Raw genomic sequence first — 25892 nt, 5'->3', positions numbered from 1 at the left:
GAACAGTACATATATATTATACTAGAGTTTCGGGGGGCTACGCCCCCCTCAACCCCAGCCGCGCACGGGGCCCAGCGTGGCCGTGTGTATATTGGGGGACCCAAATCGGCGGAGTGAAACTGTGGAAAAGTTTTTTTGAAAAAGGAAAAAATTTGAAGAAAAAATATTTGTTATGTTTCAGGGGGTCCACAGGGGGTCCGCGGACCCCCTGATGGTCCACTGACCCCCTGTGGAGTGTTGGGACGCGCGGGGACACCCCTGGAACATTGCGGACCATTTCGGTGTTTTTTTTTTTTCATGAAGGTGGTTGCTTGTTTCTGGCGCAGGCTGTGCAAACCTGGCAACCCAGCGCATGCTGCCGCACGTTTAAGTGGCGTAGCGTCATGAGGGTCAGTGGGGCCGTGGCTCGGTCAGTGAAGACCCTGTAGTGCGGATGATATGTGGCATAGAGGGGCAGATTGTAAATCCACAGAGGAAACATCCGTGGGCTACCATTGGTTCAGCGATGTGTGCGGTCGCCCTGCGGCCCCTCCTCCTCCACCAATGTGCAGTATTGAGAGCCCTGACGTCACAACAATTGGAGCGATGGGCACTGCACTGTGGTTGGTTAGGGTACACCTAGGGCCCAGGTAGAACCCAGTTAAAGCCTGCATGGGCAAACCCAGTTAGGACCCGGCTTGGTCCCACATAAACATGGCTAGTTGGGGCCCACCTAAGGGCCAGGTAGAAGCTACTTATAGCCTGCATGGGCATCGCAGTTGGGACTGAAGTGGATGCCGCTGACATTGCTGACATGGGGTCCATATGGTTTAGCCCACCTTGAAAGCATATGGGAACTACGCTGGCATGCTGGCTGTAATGCAAACGCTGCATCATACCTGCAGTGTGTAGTTTGATGTTGTGTGTGTAGCAGATATACCTGCAGTGTGTAGATCAATGTCCATAGGAAAGTCAATGCCCAGCAGTGTTTTTTTTCCCCAGCAGAGTTTCTAGTGTCTCTGTGTCTCTGTGGAAGAGGTTGCACATGAACTCTGCAGCCGCACTGAGGCGCTCCAACACAAACACTCTGACATGAAGCTGCTTCACACAACAAACATCAGCACCACGCTGCTGTTTGTCCAAAAGACACAATATCTCCTCTCCCACCGACGTCATGTGTTCATTTATCGACAGCCGTACAGACTCCTTTTGACACATTTTACGTCGTTTATCCAGCTCTCAGTGACTCTCCACATCGGGCTGTTATTTTGCTGCGATCAAGTCAACGATGTGAGAGATTAGCTATCACAGACGGACGGACAGGGGGTGAAACATAGTGTTGCGCCATGCCTTTCGGCCTGGCGGAGACAATAAAAAACCGAAAGTAAAGGAAATGGCCATTTCTGCAACAGAAGTAGTCAATAAACTATGCTATGAAAACATGGGCCACATTGGCAAAGAATGTAAGAAAGAGGCAAGCATGTAGAAAATAGCCGATCTCCAAGCTTACAAAGCCTGTCAACGTGAGGCGTTTCGAGCTTGTAGATCGGCTATTTTCACAATATTTACTTGTGGAACGGAGTCAAACAGAATGGGGGGGTCCCAGATCAAGTACGTGTATTTGGGGGGGGGGGGGGCGGCGTGAAAGGGTTGATAAACACTGCTCTAATCGGAGCGAAATTATCTGAAATTACTACATGATCATAATGCAGCCTAACAGGCGTTGCACGGGGCGGTCCTGCCATTACGTTAGTTACTGTAGTTGCTGTGGAGCTACATAGTTCTCCAGAAGACACACACAAACATACACCATGTACAATGGACGAACTGAGCAGCAATATAGACATTCAGCACACGAACGTGCATTGTTGAGAAAGTGATTGCACAGCCGCTGCAGGCATGACAACCAGGTTAGCGTTAGCGACATGGCAGCTATCACAGCGCCCTGTCCGTCGTGCTGCAACTGCCTGTGATGGCTACAGCAGTAACAGCAAGCTGTCTGCGATGCCATTGTCTGGAGACTGCTCTTAGCGTGACAGGACCAATGACAGTGAGCGCTGTAGTTGTTGCTAAGATACGGTGGCTTCTCTGCCCCATAGCTTGTAGATCTCTCACACATGGTTGGCGTAGGCTGCGTTGCCAGGTCTGACTTTGTGTCTAAGCAATGGTCGGCTTATTTTTGCGCGCCTTTGGGCTCGTTTGCATTGTGCGCACGGCAGCGCTTGTTTAGCGTACGTCAGCGCGACGTGGCAACGGACGTGGCAACGTGAAAGGTGATTGGCTGGTGAAAAGAAACACCCGACGTTACACCAGAAATGGTGCCTGGAGAAAATGGTGACCAAAAAAAAAGTTTGGAAAAAAAGGAAAAAAACCCCGCAGCGGCTGGCTACTGTTGTGGTGATGAGGTCGTGCGCACGGTAAACGGTACGAAGCTGGCTCCCCTTCCGTTTTGTCCGACATTTGGTGAGTAGAATTAATTATGTTGCGCGGTGGAAACGGTGTAGTGAGCAGTGAGATGTCCCCTACGCGAGGCGTAAATTCAGCGCGGCCGCCGTGGCGACTCAGTAGGCGACATGTGGTCTGGCGGTGCGTTGTTTATTCGATAACAGAGCTGTGGGGTGTCGCCACCGAGGGTGCGGAAGTTGCTCGCCATTTATATAGTTAGATTAAAACAATTTAATTTCCAGCCTTGGAAACATTTATACTGTAGCATCCACAAATAATTCTTCAGAAAATGTATAAACTTTCCATTTGCTTTGCTTTGTGAGATTGTATAATACATGAATATATGAAACTCAAGACAGTGGTTAGAAGCATACACAGAGAAATGTATGCTACAAGAAAGAATCTCAGCATGGATGACTTACAATAATATTGGCTGATATTATTTTGAAATTCACTTTGGTTTTGGCAGAATTCTGTGAATAATGACGTAACAAAAAAAATCAATAAGTAAACAAAGCCAAAGAGGTCTCACTCACACAGTAGAATTGCTTAAGACAGAAAATGCACACATAAAACCCTGCAAAACTGAATTCATACCTGCGCTCCACAGAAAACACTGGAAACACAGGAAATGTTGAAAGGATCAGGGCTTTGACTAGTAACAAAACAAATTAACATGATTATTTCAAAGATAAATCTGTTGATTTGAGTTCCATAATATTGAGTCTTTTTTTATTGAGAACTTACTTACTTTAATTTCACAGAAGATAGGCTATGTTCTCCATTTACACTTTCATAAGCCATTTCCTTGGATCTAATGTAGCTCAGTCCTAGCCTGGAAACCAGACAAATCTGCCATAGCTAAAAAATATAGCCCTGGCACTCCTCAGTTTGAATTACATTTCGCACACCCCAGAGTTGTAGGTGACCAATCAGAGCCCACTATTCAAAGTGGGCCATTTTTTGCTGTGACGTTTGAATCCGTTTGTATCCGCCCCTTGGAATTGGAAATGAATCTTCCACACCAAAGTTCCAGACTTATATCTACGCAGTGATATTAGTCTGGCCATGCCAGGCTAGCTCAGTCCTCGTGGTTTAAGTCTTATTCAGTTTTGTCAATAGGTGAGTCACACTGTACTCATCTTCTGTGCTTCGTTTTGTGACGTCATATTTACTATTCTAGGTTACCACTCCGGCTGTATTTAATGTCCTCTGTTTCAATATGGGATTGTCTGAAACAAGCATTACCCAACCATTATGTATGAAACAGTACAAAGTCCAGTTCAGAGGTTATTAGATCCTTCTAGGTCCTGCACATGAGAACATCTGCAAAGGGTCCCAGAAGATTCTTGTTGAAGATACACCTGACCCAGACCAGGTAGGTGGTGAAGGGCTTGATGTTCTCTGAGAAGGTGTAGTTCTGCTGGGGAAGGATGTAAGGCATGTACGTGTTTTCTCCCTGTTCCTGGATCCACACCTCATACTTCACCTCTCTCACCTTCAGGTATTTCAGGTTCCATGGGATCTGCCAGGAGACCGTGAGTTTAGCTTCGTTGGTGGCTTGGACTGAGGTTTGACACTGTGCTTCCCTGACCCGGCCTGGATGTACTGTGCTGGCTGCCTTGGCCTTTTTTAAGTTTGGTCTGGTCTTCAGGCCATCTTTGAGAACTTCCAGGAATGAAGGGATGTCCACCAGAGTGTCCTGGTAGATTCGGAAGAACCATTCTGGGTTGTGGCAGCACAGGTGCCGCGGGACATCCTTGCTGGCAAGGATTCGCTCTTGCTCGTCCTTTTCCAGGTGGGCGATGCCTCCTTGGTCCCAGGGTCTATCTGGGTGGGTGATGGTGTTTTCCTCCATCGTATTCCTCCAGGAAACATACTGCAGGTCCATCCCCGGTAAGGAGGCGAGGGTTTTATAAGGAGTGTACTGCTCTGGGTTCACGGCATAGGGAAAGAGCTCCACCACCACAGCTCCTCTGGGGAGGAAGAGTGAGGTGACAAGCTGAGCCCCATGCATACTGACCAACATGGAGGCACCACTGAGAAGCTGGACTATACTGGGGAAAGACTGCTCTTCAAGGGACACAGTGACCACCCTCATCTGAAACTCCTGGGACAGTGCCATTATCAGTTCTGCTTCGTTGAGAATGAGTCTCGTCGTTGAACGACTGAACACCACTATGTACTCATCCTTCTCCTCTTCGGTACTCCCTCCATCCTTCTCCCCATCCTGCACCCGGGTGATGTTCATCCTCTCCATCATAGCCTTAGCAAACTGTCGGATCTCATTCCCCGAGACCAGGATATTAGCCTTGGGGCCCTGTGGCTGGACAAAGCCGTACTGGTACCAGGTGGTCATTTTGGACAACCCGACGTACGACTTGGTGAAGCACATCAGCTTGCCAAAGTTCCTGAGCTGCTCCTTGAGCAGTGGCTGCTTGCTGCTGAGGAGCCGGTAGAGGTCAAAGTGCGGACCCTCGCCCCAGCCCTCCATGAAGACCAGGCGAGCCTCATCGTCCAAGTCCGAGTACTGACTCATGGTATAGAAGGCGGGGAGCAAGTCATCGTGGAATACGTGCATCAGGTTGTCTGGTTTAAACCGGTTTAGAATCAGCGTGACATCCGGCACAAACACTGGCTTAGGCATAAACTTCAAAGCAGCGGCAGGGAGCTCCAGGAAGTTGAAGTACTGCGTGTTGTGGTCCTCTACAGAGGACAGGTCCAGCAGGGCAGGCTGGAAGCGCCTGGGTCCGAGGTTGGGCAACATGACGGAGGAATTTGAGTGGAAGAAGACAAACTCCTCAGCCTCGGAGCAGTAGCAGAGGTAGTCAAAGCGGCAGATGCGATCGGTGTGCATCTTACCGGTGCAGACCATGCGGGTGCCATGCTCCTGGAGCGCCAGCAGGGCCACGTGGTAGTCTATGCGGGCCTGCGAGAGCTCCTGGGACTGCTGTGTTAGGTGGAGCTCTTCCTCCAGCAAGGCGGCATGCTCGCTCAGGGCCGAGTACTTCCAGAGCAGTGCGGCGACCACCGACACCAGCAGCCCGTTGAGGAGAGCCCCAATGGTCATTCTGCAGCCCGCCACCGACGCGCGCATCACTGCTGCTGAGGCCGTGTCCCCCGGCTCCAACCAACATCCAACCTCGGGGACAGGCGACGAGACATCCGCCGCCACGCCACAACTGGAAGACAGGGGTGGGAGAGAGAGAGATGAATGTAGGAGGGGCCCGAAAGTGAAGGAGGAGTAGCTAGTGGAAAAGGAGGAAGAGAGAGTGGAGGAGAAAGGAGGGTGTGGGCCAAAGGAGGGGGCCAGGGAGAGGAGAGGGCAAAAGAGGGGAGGAGGTGGAACTGATGGAGTGATGTGGAAAAAAGGGGAAAATGGAAAAGAGCAGATTAGTGAAAATTGCAGACTAAACCAATCACAGGCTAGCCAAAATACAGTCAATATCGCAATATATCAACCTTATGCCAAAGCCAACAGACCGGTCATGAGAGAACGCTGGGCCTAATAAAGTCCTGTAATATCCACAGACTTAATCTTCAACACCTGCAGTGCTATTGATGTAACCTATACAATCCTGTGATTAATCAGGGCATGTCTCCGAGTCCTTCAGTAAAAGTCACTGTTTACCTTGTTGAATAAACAGGATATTTTCTTAACCTTGCATTCCCCCTCCTCCCTCTCTCCCTTCATGTGTCAAGACAAATTACATTGTGAGGAGGCATGGGGAAAGAAAGGAGCGTTGCTCTCAACTCTACTCATCTGCATATTGAGAGAACAAGTGAGTCATGGAGAGACTCTAAATCAATCCACTACCTAGCAGCCAGCAGCTGCCTCCCAGTGAAGACTAGGCTACTGGCAAGGCAAGCTAATATAATCCATCTTCTGAACATTACTTTCACCCACTTGAAACCAAGGTTTCCACAGGAAGGGACGGACTGAAGTTTCACTCTTATTGTTGGCCCTAAAGCCTGCAAAATACACATGGTAACACTATGATTTAAGAGGAATACTAACACGGTATAACAACGCCACACACACAACTAGACCGAAATCTCAAGATCTCAAGTCTGTTTTGGGTTTTGTTCTATTGTTGTCACAAAATGTGATGTAACTCTTTCTTTTCGCTGATGTTGGCTATGTAGCAAAACTAAATTAAGTCGGGCCAAACAAACCAAAATGGGTTGTTTTTCCTCTTTTGTCTAAGGTTAGCTTGTCAGAAACCATTTACATCTGAAGCAGACACAAAATTCATTTCCAGCTTGCAAATTGATTTGTGCCCCATAAACAGGATGCATGCCATTTAGCTTGTCATCTTCTTCTAATTCATTTTTTTGGGTCCAGCTTATCTCCACCACATATTCACATATATACTATGTCCTCACTAGTGAAGACAGCTAAGTGACATCTCAATCTAGCTATTTAAAGTCTCCATGTTCATCCTTTATCCATTTTCATCCAGATACATTTGTCTCTCTCTCTCTTTCTCTCTGTCTCTCTTTAAGCCAAGCAGACCCCCAGGGCGATTTCTGACACCCCAACAAGTACAATTTGTCGCTGGTAGCAGGGTCACTTTCTGTGATCAAATTCTGCAGTGAGCAGAGAACAATACAGATTACAGTATAGATATTCAAATAAGCACGACCACTTTGAGCACAGGCTCAATCCTGTCTTACATACAGTAGGAAGATAATCAGACAAGCATTACCTGATCTGCTTTATAGCATAATCGTTTTCTTCTAATTGGCTGATCATGCACATGCACACGCGCGCACACACACACACACACACACACACACACACACACACACACACACACACACACACACACACACACACACACACACACACACACACACACACACACACACACACACACACACACACACACACACACTACTTAAAAATAACAATATTTTTCCTCCTTTACCATTTGAATATTGTGAGGAAGAATACTCAAATAGCCAATGTTGAATGACAGTGGGATATAGGAATGGAGAGCTTTGTGTCTGTGTAACGTGACGTATTATATAAAGAAGTTCATTTGAGTTTTTCCATCCTTTCTGCTGCATAGCATGGGGTGTGACAATGGGCAGATGTCCATAGCTGCACAGTATAGTGTGTACATCAAATGGCTAAGAAAAATAGGAGCAGACAAAGTGCCTGTAGTAATGGTTAACCGTTTCCATACCATCATAGCATGAAAACAATGGATCAGAAATATAATTTCATGGGTAGAGATGTAAATGTAAAAGAGATGTAAATGCTGAAAAGTAAGCAGCACAAAAGAGTAAACAATTTGGGTCCTATGCTATAAGAAAGGTACATCAATCATTAATCTCCCCATGAGTTTACACATCACTAAACTAAGCACATTCTGTCATTTCCTACCATGGACAATTGTGAGCTAATACAAGCACTGTATGCTATATAACCTTGGTGCAAAACACAGCACCCAGAATGTAGGCAAACAGTGTGGGGGAAAACAGGTTGCTTGTGAGATTAATCCATTAAGACCGGGAAAGTATCTGTGTCATTTTCAGATTTCTTTGGGCTATTAAAAATTAGCAGATATACAAGCTCATAGCGCAGCACCAAGTGCAGCGCTATGAGCTTGTAGATCCGCTATTTTTGAAAAATCGTGGCATCCACGGCCAAATGCATATCATTTTGGGGGGCCCAAAATTATGTGTTTTTGGCCGCCGACCCTCATCAAAATATTTTGTTCCAGGGACCCCCAAATTTTGTTGAGTTAAAAATGTTGTTTCCAAAAATATATGTATTCAAAGATTTGCACAAATGTTCAAGATTTTCCAAAAATAGCAGATCCACAAGCTCATAGCTATGAGCTTGTATATCTGCTATCTTTTAATTGCCAAAGTAAAAGTATAACAAAACATGCGTTCCCGTATTGAATGTGTTAAGCATGTCCTCCTTTCTCCTCCTCTCCACAAAGACAAGGGCAACGCTGGGCTCCTAATGCTAGAGGGGATTGTTAATCCTTCTTGCTGCACACTGGGACCCACAGGGTACACGCACATGTGGTTGCCCCATACTATATATGCTAGAGGTGCCAAGAAACCAAGAGCTTCAAAATGTCAAAGCTGCTACACGGAAACTTAGCAGGCAAAAGGCACATCATACATCAGACAGGCTATTATGATCATCAGATGATGTATGACTTACGGGGTACAAAACAGCAACAACAAGATATGGATCTGTTACGAGTCCATTATTAAATATAAACAGGCGTGGCCGTGGAATAGGTTTAAGGATTATGTGTCATCTAATTTATTTTAAGTAAAGCTTGAAAATTGCTTTAATTAGCATGTGTGCGTGTGCGTGTATGTGTGTGTTTTGCAGCTGATAGTTGGTTAACCTGACCTTCAAGACAACCTTTTGTTTCTCATTTGTAATGTAAAAGAGATATTGCCTGCGAATAAAAATGTTCAAATTAGGAAAAGGTCGCTGGGGTTCCAAATATAATCAAAATATTATGACGGCATCTTAGGCTATGTGGGGAACATTTCACATTTATATTCTACTAAACCTGAGTGTGTTGGCCACCGGTCTCCTCCGTAACAAGTTTGTAACGGAGGAGATGGACAGAATGGACGGAGAGGTTTCGCACATTTATAGTAGGATTTCTGTGTCTGTATGGCATTATCTTGCCCACTGACTGCTTCTCTGTTCTGTATGGTTTTCTTTGCATCCATCGGTATTCAGCAAGTCTCTCCTGAGTTCCCATGTACCTTTCCTTTACTTTACCCACCACACTGATGCATTTACCATTGCATGTACCCCGGCTACATTGAAAATGAGGGCTTGCCCCTCAACTGCCCCTCCGAGTCTAAATAAAGGTGATGATGATGATGATTTGCCGCTATCACATCTAATTATAGACTTTGTTTTAGTGAAGTAGTTGGTAGTAATATAACATCTGATAAAGCGCAGTATATTTATATATACCGTATAACATAACATCAAACATCCTTTGCCACTGTGCCTTGGAAGAAGGAAACATATTTACAAAAATAGTCCATCCTCATCTCTCCTTTATACATTTTTAATTTCCTTTACTTTTACAATAATAACAGCTTGTATTCCCGGGCACGGCGGGCAGTAGCAGAAAATAAAAGAAATCCCCAAAATGGGACCGGCATAGCCCTACAGGCATCTGCGTGACCTAGTAAGACCTTGCTCACATGATGTTTGCTGCCTGCTTTACTGAACCACCAGACGCCAAGGCAATCTAATGGCTCCATCTTCTTTGGCAGCATCTCCACACCTCAATAATATGGAGAAAACAACAGTTTCCCTTTACCAACACAATAACATAGCTCAGTATTAGCCTGACTCTCATCATTTTCCATTAGGCAAATATTTACAAGACCTATAATAATTATGCATGTGTAGAGCGTAGTCAAAGGATAAATAGATGCATTACAAATGAATGGACCAATAAATTAATACGTTCCATTGTGTTTCTCCTTATGTAGCGCTCTGGACTGGTCAGTGTTTAAATGCCAAACTGAATTATCAACTGCCTGTTTATATGGGAAAGACCTCGGACAAGCAATGTTACCATATTAGGTATATCTGGTGGCACATAGATGTTAAACCATTACAACATTCACAACATACACTAAATATGATTAACAGAAGATTATTTTCTTTCTTGCTGGGGAACTCTCTCAGAGGCTAAGATTAATTAAAACAGCTTTGCTAAAGGGAGGATTTTGCCAGGTTCTGTACTCCTCAAGGCTCTAAATGGAGAACATTATTGTACAATGGCCTCTATGGATGGCTTACCATGAAACTTGCTGAGCATCATATGCATGCTCCATGAATTGCACACATTATATCTCAAAATGTAATGGGTAGTCATGGAACTTAATGCTCAGCAAGGTTGCACCCTGCTGATTTTGGTGATCCCATGGCTTTTCCAAGACTGTCTAGCACAATCATTATAAGAATACAGAATTATAAGTATTGAATACATTATAAGAAAAGTATTCAATTAGGCCAAACTTTCCACTTGAAAACAAGTCATCTAAAAATGTAATGGGTCGATTGCCATGAAACTTGCTCCCAGGAAGATGAACCCTAACTATTTCAGTGACCCCATGACCTATCCTCTAGCACCACCCTCAGGCCATAATATCAACATTTTACCAGAGATAGCTCAATATCGCTTTCCTTGGTGAAATGCTATATTATCAATTTCCATTTGCCCAAAAAGTATGATTCATGCACTTCAAGTAAGAACTGTGCCCTAAAACTGAATATGATATTCTGATAGCTGTGTATACAGTTGAACTAGTGTTTTGAAACATAACACTGTTCCAAGAGTTTTGAATCAAAGTTTCATCATAAGTATTTCATCTTATCAATAAATATATATGTAATCATACCTTTGAAGAACCCATTTTTGTTTGTATGTAGTCACAATGTTACGGTTTCTGCATTTAAACCTTTAGACTTTAGACTTGAAATGATAATATTTTGCATAATCACCCTAAATCCTACAAAGTACATAAGGTGGGTAAATCCCTCTCCAATTTAAGGCCAATAAAAGAGGCTTTTATTCATCACAACACAGATTTTCATCACCATAGTTCTCCACATTATGAACCTCTGATTTGCAAAGCTTTACGCTTTGCAAATCATGTAAATTTCATTTCACTCTCTTCAGGATCTGAAAGTCCAGTGCTCATCATATATGAAGATGAGTCCCAGTTTCCCTCGACCACCTGTCAATCAGTCAGTGCGCTCTTTGCTGCCTACTAGGCTGACGCTACAGCACTAGCTTTACTAGAGTTACTGTTTAGCATGTCTGTTTGCTCTGGAGATGATAAGCACCCCAATGATGTGGGGGAAGGCAATGCGGGGCAGCCTGGAGTGTCTAATGCATTTTAATAAGATTCCTGGAAAGCCAAGGCTAAGGAAAGGGAGCAGCCGCAGGCTGGCACTGTTACTGTTCATCCTCTCTGTGGTGTTCATCATTGCTTGATCTCTGATCAGTTGGAGTTCATTCCTCATCTCTTCTTTACCTATTGCAATCTATTTCCCTCCTTTGCTATGATAACCTTGCAAGATCCTTCACTCTCCAAAAAGAAAAAAGAAAAGAAAATACCTGACTCAGAAATAACCACTTCTCTCTTTCTCTGCTCCATCTCTCGTTCCCTTTGGCCACCTGATTGCCTATCTGCCTGGGCCCTTATGAGGTGTCCCTATTTGCTGTCATCTTCATTCTTGACCTAAATGTGGGCTGTCAGGTCATATCAAGTTGCTTTCAACTCAGGATGATGCTGGGAGAAATTCAAGCCTAGGAGCCATTATCTAGCCGTTACAAAGACAACTCACATACACGTTCTCTCACGCTTGCTCAAAGGGATTTGAACAGCAGCAGACAGGAAGATACACAGACGGCCAAACAAAATGGCTGTTTCATTATCAGTGGCAGGAAGAGTCGGAAAATGTTCTTTGACGATGGTATGTACATTTTATGTCTGAGTGTCTGGCAACTGCAAACCGTGACAGAATAATTATTGATCGCTGACAGACTACTGATTAACCACTTAAAGCCGTATATACTTCGTTGACCAGGGTCCCCCAGGGCTCAATACTGGGTCTGCTCATTTTCCCCCTCTTCACCGAAAATAGCCGATCTACAAGCTCACAATGTGTCTTGTTGTGACACGTTGTGAGCTTGTATATCTGCCATCGTCATTTAATGTTCACCCCAGAATAGGGAAGCAAGTGTTCATGTGATTAATAAGGTTCCGTCATGTTCTATATAATTAGTAACAGTGACTCTCATACAGTACATGAGCAGTTATCAGGACAGTACACGGCTCCACACTGTACAGCTCTTCTATCCCAGGGGGTCATATGAAAAACAGGGGACTGGTGTATACATTCTGCAGTGTGTGTGTATGTGTGTGTGTGTGTGTGTGTGTGTGTGTGTGTGTGTGTGTGTGTGTGTGTGTGTGTGTGTGTGTGTGTGTGTGTGTGTGTGTGTGTGTGTGTGTGTGTGTGTGTGTGTGTGTGTGTGTGTACGCGCGCACACTTTTGGGTCTGGGCATGTGTCAGACAAAGACAGAGGAACCAAGTGGGAAGGACATCCTCTAAAAAATGCCGCAGTACAGCACTTTAGGCCTGCCCCATGGCAGCACAGATTATCCCACAAACTGAGTTAAATAGAGTACTATTTACTAACACAATATCTTAACGACATGAACCCTAGTGTCCCTATTCTGGGGCAAACATTTGGTGAAAATAGCAGATATACAAGCTCCCAATGCGTGTGATGAATGTGCTTACCTGTATAAAATGCATTGTAGGCCTCCAATGTGAAGTATTAGCCTATAGAATTTACATGGGTGTTACAATACCGCAATACCTGACTTATACTAAAAAAAACCTGATTAAGGACATTAAACACAACTCTATAAAACTAATGTTTGCTTAAATGCGTCTTAATGCATCCCTAATATGTAAGCAGCTAGCTAACTGATATGACATGCATTGTGGACTTCAAAGGGGCTTAATCACCATTCTAAATAAACACTGTTGACATACTGTAGCGTGTTACGGTTTCTGAATAGATTAATCTAAATTTGAGTTAGTGGCAACTATATATGTTCCCACATCCCTCCCTCTCGCTTGTTTATTTGACAGGAACCATGTACACTAAATGTATTGCACGAGATATAGCTACAAGCTTATTTTCATCTGTGGTCCCTAGATGGGGGATGTTGGTGCAATAAACTAATTAAACCTTAATGAGGGGGAATATATTCAGTTAACCTCATTTAAGCTGTGTGTAACCTCATTTAAATCATGGTTATTCCTGATATTCTATATTCTGTTAGTTGCAATTATTCATTACATTGTATGATTCCTTTTCAGTTACTTACATTACCTAATAAGGTTATTATTATTCCTATCTCACGCTTGTGAGGAGTTTTGCAAGGACCCATGTATGACCGAGGATGGAAATAACTTTAGTGTTATTTACGTTTGAAAGGACAAGAGAATACTCTGGTCAGTCAAACTTATGTTCCGAGATCTTGTTCAAGAACATAAGATGTTGTTTGTCAATGGATTTAAAATTGATCCAGAGAGAGTGTAATCAGGTTGTTCACATTCTCTCTTTCTCCCATGTGTGTGACAAATAAATTAGTGTAGCATTACTAGACCAACGTCAGTCTCATGGTATTATTTAACCACTTTCAATCTGGCCTATTTTGGACATGTAATTATAGGCAAAATGTTTAAAAATAATAATAATAATAATAATAATAAACAAAAGAAAAAAATCTTAAATATATGAAACATTAAAAAAAAATAGTCATCAACAAGCTCAAATCACAACGCACCACATTTTTGTACGAGACAGTGATACAACTTATATAAAATAGGGCTACAAGCTAAGTGGTTAACTTAGTAACACTATGAACAAATCTTTAGAGAGTGTAGGTTTCCAGGAATATTTCCTCACTAGCCACAAGCAACTCTTAGATCCTATTTTTATATCTGGAATCTAGAGTTGCAATACCAACCTTTGACAGCCCATACATCCAAACAGAAAAGTCCTATATCTGATTGTATTAAACAACGTTAAACTCACAAACATTGCAGCTGTACGGAAAGCTTGAATGATCTACAAAGTTTTTGTTTCATAAAAGTCCACCCCTAGACATGTCATGAGCTACTTTCTGTCCATCACCTGCATTCCGTGCAGGTGATTATTTTTCTAAGTGTTGGAGTTTGGAAGCACTCATTGGACGGTCCTGCATGCCACCTGTTTCGAAATTGCACATAATGCAGGAGGCAGCAGGACGTTGCGTTATTGAAAACAAGTGCTTCCAAACTCCAACACTTAGAACAATAATCACCTGCACGGAATTTATTAACAGAAAGTAGCTCATAATATGTTGGATTTTTATGAAACAAAAACGGGGATAAAGAGAGAATAATCCAAGCTTCAATGTTGGTGAGTTTAACGTTGTTTAATACAATCAGATAGGACTTTTCTGTTTGGATGAATGGGCTGTCAAGGGTTGGTATTGCAACTCTAGATTCCAGATGTTAAAAATAGGATCTAAGAGTTTCTTGCGGCTAGTGGCAGCCTATAGAAGTATATCTTCAGTATTGTGGTCAAGAACCAAGGCTTGGTTGTGGATCAAGAGTTGTCTGGGTAATAAAAATATTCTATTTCTGTATTGGTGATTCTCAGGAAAACAGGTGTTAACATTTCCATAAGGCTATTACAGGTTTAGCTGCTTATGTGCTACAGCGGAATATGAAGAATATACAGACTACAAGACCATAACTTAAAATGTACTACATGTGGTAATAACCTAGTCCTAGACCCATAATACAACGTGCATGGACAGCTTATCTCCAGTTTAAAGTCTCAGTCATCGCTGTGGAAGTAACTTTTTTTTAGATGTACAGCGACAAGCACTTGACATGGAGTAGTCTGTGACTGCATGTGACTTTACTAACACATTTGTGTGTTGCATTTGTTTAAGTATTGGTAGTAGCACAACACACAAGATGACTTGTGAAGAAAGTGCTGTCACGGCCAAGCATGATGTAAAGTGTATTTATCCCACAATCGATCCTACTCCTAGTATAGGTTTCTAAGGTTCACCCCAGTGCCTTGCAGTGAGCAGTGGTGTAAAGTAACTACTAGTACATTTACTCATGTCCTGTACTTAAATACAATTTTGAGGCACTTTCACTTTACTGGAGTATTTCCAGTTTTCAGTACTTTTACTTCCACTACATCTCAGAGACAAATATTGTAATTTTACTCCACAACAATTATTTGAAAACTTCAGTTACTAATTACTTTGGATTATTATTACAAAACATACATTAACCACTTCAGCCCTATATACATTTCGGCCATTTGAAAATAGTCGATCTACAAGCTCACAAAGCTTCGCGATGCAATGCATTGTGAGCTTGTAAATCTGCTATTTTCAAAATATTTTATACATTTGAAAACTTGTGAAATCGGACATTCTGCACAATGAGTACTTTTACTTTTGGTACTTTAAGTACATTTTGAAACCAATACTTTTATACAAGTACATTTTGAATTCCGGACTTTTACTTGTAACAGAGTATTTCTATTTTGCAGTATTGATACTTTTACTTTTAGTCAAAAACATTTAGTACTGTTTCCACCACTGGTTCCTATTCTACAGGGTTCTACGGTTCACCCCAGTGCCTTGCAGTGAGATGAATACAAAACGTTACATTATAGCAGATTGCCTGTGCTTTGATACAATGTATCACTGCACCTGCAGCAGCAGCAGCGCAAAACCCTTTGCATAAAAGTTAACAGTATAGTGATACAATAAAGACCATTCTATGATGACCGAGTAAGTGAAATGCAGGCATTTTTCTTACCCGGGGAGGGTGTCTCTCAATGAAATGTAGCGATTCTTGTCTTTCAATGGAATTGAATGGTTGTCTCAGCTTGGCAGCATCAGTGTCTCATATAGAGGTGTTGCAGAAACGACAATCATCAGGAGCCCTGGATGGAGGAGAACAAGAGACGCAACCTAATAAAGCTGTGAGGGAGGAGATGTTGACAACACCCGCCGATCATGCGGGCACTAGTGCGCAAAAGAGCAGCGCATTCATTCATTAGTTTTCGGACAGAGAACCATGGATGTCGGTATTGTTTACCAGCTAGCCTTTAGCTGTCAAAACAGGCAGCAGAGATCCTCCAAAGGCAAAGCAGCTGCCTTGAATGAAACCCGACTCCGCTTTGCTCCGCTCTAGTAGTGTTGCCAGGTTTTGCGAGAGAAACAAGCACCCAGGTCTATTAAAACATGCTAAAAAGAAACGACAAGGCTGCATGAGCATTTTAAAGCTTAACATCGGATATTTCAAAATAGCCGATCTACAACCTCACATTGAACTTGTAGATCTGCTATTTTCATAAGGAATCTTGTTGGTACGGGAGTCCCTGGTACAAAACATTTTCAGTTAGGGGACAAATTCATTTGGGGGTCCTTTACATGAAAATGTTTGAGAACCACTGGTTTAAACAACACTAGGAAACAAGCCCAAGATAAGCAACATCTACACTTTAGAAACAAGACCCAAAAAAACGCAATCTGCAATAACTACCAATATTTACAAGCAACTTTACAGAAAAACTAGCCCAGAAACATGACTGTCATACCATGACAGTCATGGTGCCATGTCCCCCTGGGTTTTCGGGGAGTTCTATTTGTTGACATTGCCAACTCTCACATGTACATAAACGTTCAGATTTCAAATATAAAGTGCTTACCACCGAGCCACGGATGTTACCTCGCGATGCGAACCACATTAAGTACCCGTATCCCCCGTATTGTTCAATAAACAGCATTTTAATCCCATCGCCGGCCATTTTCTTTTTTTGGCTATATTTTTGTAATGTATCAGAGTGCAATACACCTCCCAACCATTAGGTGTCGCATGGTTGAAAGTATTGGAGAAAATTTGGAGAAAATGGCCGGCAATCGGATTAAGATGCTTTTTATTGAACAATAGGGGAGATGCGGGTACTTAATGTGGTCCGCATCGCGAGGTAACATCCGTGGCTCGGTGGTAAGCACTTTATGTTTGAAATCTGAACGTTTATGTACATGTGAGAGTTGGTAATGTAACAAAAATAAATAAACCGATAAACCTGGGGGACATGGCACCATGACGTGAACCATGGCAACAGAAAAACAAGTCCAAAGTCGCTTATAATAAGCGGACATGGCAACCCTCAGGTCTCCACCTACTGGGAAGGAAGTCAATTCTCGCACGGAAATCTCGCGATGTTATGTTACGGCTTGATTTATCCAACGGCCGAAAATAGCTGATCTACAAGCTCCCAACAAGTCGCAAAAGCGACGCGTTGGGAGCTTGTAGATTGGCTATTTTTGGTACGCGACGCTGTTGTACGACGAGGTAAATCAGGCTTCATCGTATGCTTCATTGTAATGTTGCACCTCTCCCCTTGGCTGTCACACTCCGTTATTTGGTTATTTATGAATTATTATTATCGTATTGTTACCGTCGTGGCGTGGGTGTATGCAATTTAAGACACTATTGTTGAGTTTATACTGCAATTTAAGTTGGGATAAGGGTTTGAGTTTTTTTAATCTATAGCCATGTAAAACTCATTAAAAATCAGTGGTGGAAAGTAACTAAGTACATTTACTCAAGTACTGTACTTAGGTACAATTTTGAGGTACTTTTACTTTACTGGCGTATTTCCAATTTGTTATACTACTTCTATCTACTCCACTACATCTCAGATGTAGACGCTATTTTCAAAAGATTTGTTATACTTTTATTTTGAAACTTGTGAAATGGAACATTCTACATAATGAGTACTTTCTACTTTTGGTACTTTTAGTACATTTTTATACCAATACTTTTGAACTTTTACTCAAGTAAATTTTGAATTCCGGACTTATTATTACTTATGTCTATCGCAGTATTGATACTTTTACTGAAGTAAAAAAATGTGATTACTCTTTCCACCGCAGCAGAATGATACTGACTTCACTTCAATGTCCAAAACATTTGGCTGAAAAAAGAACAAATAAGCCCTTTCTCTTGTTGGACTCACTGGAGTCGGACATGGTTCCATGGCTCCAGACAATATGAATTAATGACTTCAATTAGCGAGCTTCTTCAGCCCGTTAAACAAAGACATAATGTGATCCTGTGAATAAGTGCACGCTGACGAACACTGACAAGTCAAACAAAGTGCGACCGTGCCATCTAGTGGGTGGAACAGAAAATGCATACAATTCAGAGTTTGTTTTGTTGTTATAACAACATGCGTGTTTTGTTTTGGTTTTGGTTTTGCACGCGCGCGCGTGAACACACACCACGCACGCGCACGCACGCACGCACGCACACACACACACACACACACACACACACACACACACACACACACACACACACACACACACACACACACACACACACACACACACACACACACACACACACACACACACACACAGGGACATAGGATTACATTTGGAAGAGCCACAGTAGTCTAGAATAGATGGAAAGTGGGTCCATGTGCATAGGGTGGATGACACCTGTTTTTTATTAATCTTTGAAGTGTGTATTTTAAGATTCTGCCAGGTAACAGGGGTTGGTTTTGTACCCTTTATTATGCATATACTGTACTGAACCCAAACCCGAAAATGGAAAACAATTGAAAAGAGCATAACCTTTGAAAGAAACAAACTACAGAGGCAAACATTTGGACCTTGGGTCCAAAAACAATTTGGACCCAAGGAATTCATTAAAATACAAGCACATCTTGCCTCTATTACAGGACAAAAGCAGCACAAAAGAAATGCAGCCAAAAATGTTCACATATTTATGCTTTTACTACTTTCTGCGTGTGAGAGAGAGACACTTGTGTGTCCCTGATATTAAAAAGAAAATGTACTTTTGAATACTTAAGCATTTTTAAAAGCACCTACTACAATACTTTAACAGGAAACAAATTTGACTGAGCAACTTTCCTTTGTAGTTGAGTAATGTTTCACCAGGAGTATCTATACTTGGACTCAAGTACTGGGGCTTTGGTCCACCAGTGTTGCGAGTAGAGCCTCACTCTAGTGATGTCCAGGACCCTTCACTGACCTGCTACAACGACATGCCCAGCAGGACACTATAAGGTTAGCTGCAGAGTCTATAGGTCATTCCCCGTACCAGGTTGGGAGGCAATAGTTGAATGGTTAGTGAGCCTGCCTGGGAAGCCTAAGGTTCGAAGTGCCCCTGAGCGAGATACTTAACCCCTAACTGCTCCCCAAAACGAAAAGGTTTGGACTGCCCGTCCACAGGTCTTGCGAGCTGCAGCCTCTGTGGACATTTTTAAGAACCACTTAAAAACACTACTGTTTAAACAAGCATTTGTGGAATGTCTTAGATTTTTTTGGTTGTTGTTTTTAATCATTTGAATGCTTCATGTTGTGTCTTTATTTCTGTTGTAAGCACTTTGTGAGTTCTCTCTGTGAGAATTGCCATACAAATAAAATGTACATGCTTACTTACTTCACCACAGCACACTATTCATAAGAGTTGTTGAACAAGCATAGCACTTACCCTAGCCTTGGCAACCTTGCAGGCTTAAGGCTAAAATGTAATTTAGATAGCATGTTATGTAGACAGATGCCAGGTTCATTTGTAGACCTGGCATCCTAGGTAACAGCCCAACTCACTCCAAAACCAACTCACTCCAAATCGAGCCCAACTCACTCCAGACATCTCCCTCCACAGCAGAGCCCAACTCACTCCTCACACTTGGCCAACTCCCTCCACAGCAGAGGACAACTCACTCCACACATTTCCACAAATTTGGACAACTCACTCCACAAATTTAATTTGTGGAGGAAGACATTTGTGCTTAAGTACAATATTGAGGAATTAAGTACAATATTGAGGAATTTGTTACTTTTGTACTCACTCTAACTCTATTCTGTTTTAGGCTTCATTCTAACTCTATTCTGTTTTAGGCTTGGTTAAAGTTTTAAATACTGTCTCTACAAAACAGTCTCTACAAAACAACTTAATGGTTGGGGGGGGGGGGGGCTCGCTGGCCCCCGTCTTGTTACGCTATTATTGAGCCTTAACAGTATCTATGGCCCTGGATTGTTAACACTTTGGCACTTGGAGTCCAGTGTTTGTTAGATGTCTTATTCTATTGTTGGTCCTCGTTAAGGTTTTGTTTTTTGACCTAAACCACCATGTTTAGTCCCAGTGGATCCAAAGTTTCTCTTTATATTGCATGTAACCAAAAGAACCCAAAGGTTTAAGAAACACTGCTCTAAATACCAGGTTAATATAAAAGCTACAAGCTGCTGTTCATAACACAACACAAGAGGTCATTTGTATGAAGTCAATTAATTATTCCAAGAATAATGTAAATTGCATGAAATGGGGGAAAAACACACACACACACACACACACACACACACACACACACACACACACACACACACACACACACACACACACACACACACACACACACACACACACACACACACACACACACACACACACACTATAATATTATAATTTATAGCTGCAAAGTAACTAGTAAAACAAATACATTTAGTGGAGTAAAAAAATCAATATTTGGATCCAATATGTAGTGGAGTAGAGGTAAAACCATTGGAAGTTGGGAATACTCAAATAACGCACAAATACCCAACATTGTACTTAAGTACAGTACTTAAGTAAATGTACAGTTACTTTACACCACTGACACATTGAACCAATATTACACTGGTGACATTGCATGGAGTGAGTTGGCTTTGGTCCTGGAGTGAGTTGGCTTTGGTCCTGGAGGGAGTTGTCCGAGCCCTGGAGTGAGTTGGCCGAGCCCTGGAGTGAGTTGGCCGAATATTTCTTAAGTCTTCATGGAGTGAGTTGGATTTGGAGTGAGTTGGGTGGTATTCGCATCCTATAGTGTGTATAGTTTCAATGTGCAGATTATAGATGTTTTGATATTATACTGTTCAGACTGATTATAGGTTCTTGTTTTACCTATGATCCTAGATTACTATTTCTATGCATTTGATGTATTAGTGTTTACCTTGATTACTGTAAATCTCTCTGGATTAAGAGCGTCTGCTACTGTAAATGCCTCAATTGTAATATGTTTCACCAGGCATGGGTCATGTCATTTGTTAATGAGGTAATCAAACACACAGCAACATGTTTTATTCCTTGCTGTGCAGGCCTGTGAAATAGGATTATTCCATGAAAAAACTGTCAGACACAAGATTATGAAAAAAAGAAAGAAAGAAATAACCGATGCCGTTATTCTCTGCTGTATTTTGCAATCCCTGCCACTAGGTAACACTGCAGACTGCCAACACTCATTTTAATGAATTGAACACACATGCAGGACCCCAATGGAAACAAGCCATAGTGCTTTCTTGGGTTCAATCCGTTTACCATTGTATTTGTAAACTGTACTTTCTGTGATTTTTGTTTTGTTTTGTTTGTTAATAAAGTATTCAATCAATCAATCAACCAGACAGACCATTTTTGAACAGAATTACAGGCCAATCTGTATAAAGGTCTACCAAAAATATCTGGGCTCTTATTTTATTTTTAGGAACAAGATTAATATCGTGTGAGTGTGACCTTTTCCAAAGTAGTGTCACTGCTATTCAATAATTTGTTCAAGGCTACATGACCTGCCAAAGTCAAGAAAACATTTTGTTTTCTTATGTCTTATTGTTGCTATTATTTTATTTTTTATTATTTTTAATATTTGTGTATAAGCACAACCTTTCCCATGGCTCGCAGTTGAATTGATTTGACGTCAGAGCTGAATGCAGTTGGTCGCTGATGCCCTCAGCAGCTCAACTAGTGTTGCCATGTCGGCTTATTATAGGCGACTTTGGGTTTCTTTTTATGTAAAGTTGCTTGTTAATGGTACTTGCGGGTTGCGTTTTTTTGGGCTTGTTTCTAGCTCTGTTGGAGAACTCCTTCTAACGCGATTGACCAGAGCTAGGCTTGTTTCTAAAGTGTACTTGCTTTGCTTATTTAGGCTCACTTCCAACATTTAAAATTATCATTTAAACCAGTGGTTCTGAAATATTTTCATGAAATCCAAATATGTTTTCCTAGAACTCGTTGCTTATTTCTCTCACAAAACATGGCAACACAGAGCTCAACCGTTCTAAGGAGGCTGGGAGGAGGAGGAGGAGGATACCACTCATACACAACCACTCCAATGCATGCCTTGTTGTTACACGGATGAAAACTCAACTGCTGTGCTGTGGGCAGTGACACATGCAGTTAGTAGGCAGCAGACTACAGGCATCCTTGTGAGTGTGGGCATCGCAGCCTGGGCTTTATTATCTGACCGCTCCATATGATGCAGTAGTTTATAGGCTCTACTGTGAAGCAAGACGAGGGGAAGATTAAGAAGATCGGAACCGAAGCAGAGCTGCTGCTGGGTCCACAAGGTAACCGGATGACTCGCCCCAAAACACACTCGCCCTCATTTCTTTTCCTGTTTTACTTTGAGGATAAGGTTAGAAATACGTTTGGGGTTAGGCATAGTTTGACTGAGGTTAAGTTTAGGAGTAGGTTAGGGTTTGGCACCGTTTGACTAAGGTTACGGTTAGGAATACCCGGTGAATACCTCGGGATTTGCCCCCGAGCGACTGCGTTTTGGGGCGAGCGTTTTGGTATTTGTTCACAAGGCTTCATGTCGGCTGGAGAGAGAGAGAGGGTGGTGAGGATATATTATAACTCTAGCTGTAGTTATAACTCTATGGTGGTGAGTCGGACCGTGCAGTAACCTGATTAGCCTGCTAGCATGCTACACGCTAAATACAGCTAGCATGGGTGCAGTGTTGCCATGTCTGCTTATTATAAGTGCCTTTGGGCTTGGTTTTCTTTACAGTTGATTGTAAATATTGGTCTTTTTTTGGCTTGTTTCTAAAGTGTAATTGCTTATTTTGGGGCTTGTTTCCAAATGTTGTTTAAACCAGTGGTTCTCAAACATTTTCATGTCAAGGACCGCCCAAATTAATACGTATTATTTGTCCACGGACCCCCATCTGAAAATATTTTGCGCCATGGGACCCCCGTACCAGATTTGTGTTTTCATAGACCTGTTTGCTTATTTCTCTCGTAAAACCTGGCAACACTGCTAGCATGGGTGCTAGCCTAGTAGTAGTAGCAGCCTCATAGCAGCAGTGTGGCACCTGTACTTCTCTAGCACCGTTAAAGCGTGCGAACTGCTGTATGTGTGTGTGTTTGGTAAGGATGGCTTCAAATACATATTGTATAACTGGCTGGTTTTAATGTGAACGAGCATTTCTTAAAGCCCACACGAGAACATAACTCCCCAGTCAGGTATAGTTGGCTATTGGCTAACGTTGATCAATCAATGGAACAACAAGGAACACAACGTTAGCTTAGGAGCTCCTGCTGCCTGATGCTGGCCTGGGCCTGACGTCTGTCTTACTGAAGCAGCCAAGAGATGAATGGTGGTAGCCGATCTACAAGCTCACAACGGGACGCTTTGTGGGCGTGTAGATCTGCTATTGTGGGCTTGTAGATCGGCTATTTTTGGTTGCTGCAGACTGACCTAAAGGAGAACTTTGTGGTACAGGGCTTCCTCGTAGCAGCATGAGGCAACAAGCCCGACAGAGAGGCTCCCATGCCTCAACTATCATGTTGGGGGGTCCTCCTGTCAAAACAAGCCAGCGCGTGGCCGATATCCTCACAACCGAGGTTCTATGTATATCCTAAAACGGCTTGTGCTTTTGCTATCGATGTATTTGGTTTTGTTCTGCTACTAACGTGATGGCATTTGAATTCATGCAACTCCATCTGCCAGCCCTTATTGGGGTTTTGTTCAGCCAGCCAGTGAGGTAGTCAAGTGAGCACATAATTACAAGATATTTAGGCCTATATATATGAAGGTATATTTCCCATGGGGGTGGCTTTTGATATCTATATGTATATATGTATATGTACAAAACATATTATTATTTTCCTAAAGTGGTAGATCTGCATTGTCAGATCTACCACTTTTCAACGGCAACATTCCCCACTGTGCTGCAATCAACAGTTGCTGAGAGATTGCTTCAATTTCTTTAATGCAATTAAGATTTTGCTCTGTGTGTGTGTGTGTGTGTGTGTGTGTGTGTGTGTGTGTGTGTGTGTGTGTGTGTTTTTAGGGAGCTGGCGCCATGGGTTTCTCCTACAGTCTCAGATGAACTGAAGTAAGCTGGACTCACACAACTCAGCCAATCTACGTCGCCGTTCAGCGGGGTCTGCCCTCGCCCCGTCCCCATCCACAGCAATGGCAGGCTTCAAACGAGGCTACGATGGCAAGATCGCTGGCCTGTATGACTTGGACAAGACGCTGGGCCGTGGTCACTTTGCTGTGGTCAAGCTGGCACGCCATGTCTTCACTGGGGAGAAAGTGGCGGTGAAAGTGATTGACAAGACCAAGTTGGACACAGTCGCCACTGGCCACCTGTTCCAGGAAGTCCGCTGCATGAAGCTGGTCCAGCACCCTAACATTGTGCGCCTCTATGAAGTGATAGACACTCAGACCAAGCTTTACCTCATCCTGGAGCTGGGAGACGGAGGAGACATGTTTGACTACATCATGAAGCACGAGGAGGGCCTGAATGAAGAGCTGGCTAAGAAGTACTTCGCCCAGATCGTCCATGCCATCTCCTACTGTCACCGGCTCCATGTGGTGCACAGGGACCTGAAGCCGGAGAACGTGGTCTTTTTTGAGAAACAAGGACTTGTCAAGCTCACTGACTTCGGGTTCAGTAACAAGTTTCAGCCGGGGAAGAAGCTGACGACCAGCTGTGGTTCCCTCGCATACTCAGCCCCAGAGATATTGCTGGGGGATGAGTATGACGCTCCAGCTGTGGGTAAGCAAACAATGGCAAGATTTTGGCTGAGTAAGGATGTTGGAGAAAATGAATGTGAAAGTTGTTGTGTAAGATATCCCCTGAATGTGTCATTCAGTGCTGAAAAGGTAATTGAAACTTCTGAATTGCACTTGTGAAACTTATTGAATGATAGATAGCCAGTGTGTGTTGGTCCCACTTTTGGTCATTCAAAGTAATCTCATGTGTTATTGATTGTATTTTGCCAACTAGACTTATCACTTTGAGCACCTACTCCATATCCAGTCCATTTAATAAATCCCCTACCTAGTTTGTCCGATCTTATTTGAAGTTGCCAGTAATGAACCTGTGTTTTGCATTGGGATGTTAATGTACAAGTAGAGGTTTGGTTAGTAATGAACACAGCATGAGCATACCTTGTAGTCTTATGTATATATTTTGCCTATTTGTTAATTATAAGGGGCTTGGACATGTTCACTGTGTCCTTTCGTGTTGTTGACATATATAGCTACTTTGCTGCAACTTTATCATGTATATGGTGTAAGTGGAACCGGGTAAGCAGAGTTGGTTCCTGCTTTCAGTGTAGGTGTGTGTCCTAGCTTTGCAGAGGCAGCATGCTTTTAACTGTGCTTGACACTAATCATTGAGCGGGCAACTACAGACTGTTACAAGGTCACTTCCACTAGTGTCATTGTCCAGGGGTGTTCCATTGCACTAAATTAACTGGCTCATTGATTTTTCTATGAGCACTGACAAAATGCAGACAGACTGATTTGTGCCCTGCTGTGAGACTGTGACCGATATGATGGTGTGTTTCCCATCAGTTCCAAGTCCCATGACGACGACACAGCGATCAGCTGCAGTGACAGTCCTTCAATCAGTTCATGAGAGATGCCTACATAGGGCTGTCACGATTACTAATTAAAAGGGATATTTCACTTTCAAAAAAACTTTTGTTTATTGTATCATCTACTCAGGCCTTTGTGAGCCCCCCAGACAGTTTCTAAGTTGCTCGA

At 42.8% G+C, this 25892-nt stretch overlaps 2 protein-coding genes across 2 annotated transcripts in view; one reads left to right on the top strand and one right to left on the bottom strand.

Moving 5' to 3' along the window:
- Positions 1-2705: 2705 nt before the first annotated feature.
- On the bottom strand, positions 2706-16173 carry pomgnt2 (protein O-linked mannose N-acetylglucosaminyltransferase 2 (beta 1,4-)). Its single transcript, XM_084051908.1, has 2 exons — positions 15857-16173; positions 2706-5606 (listed from the first exon to the last, which is right to left on the bottom strand). Exon 2 carries the CDS (start codon positions 5519-5521, stop codon positions 3728-3730), a length of 1794 nt encoding a protein of 597 aa, XP_083908034.1. The 5' UTR covers positions 5522-5606; positions 15857-16173; the 3' UTR covers positions 2706-3727.
- A 6035-nt stretch (positions 16174-22208) lies between these two features.
- The window catches only part of snrka (SNF related kinase a), a 61073-nt gene continuing 57389 nt past the window's right edge, over positions 22209-25892 (top strand). The window contains exons 1-2 of the mRNA XM_084053726.1: positions 22209-22455; positions 24184-24897. Coding sequence (XP_083909852.1) covers positions 24309-24897 — 589 coding nt within the window. The 5' untranslated portion in view covers positions 22209-22455; positions 24184-24308. The remainder of the gene's footprint in view (positions 22456-24183; positions 24898-25892) is intronic.

Source organism: Gymnoscopelus microlampas (assembly GCF_963454915.1).
Source record: "Gymnoscopelus microlampas genome assembly, chromosome: 3".
Taxonomy (NCBI): domain Eukaryota; kingdom Metazoa; phylum Chordata; class Actinopteri; order Myctophiformes; family Myctophidae; genus Gymnoscopelus; species Gymnoscopelus microlampas.
This window is presented reverse-complemented; position numbering and strand designations above follow the sequence as displayed.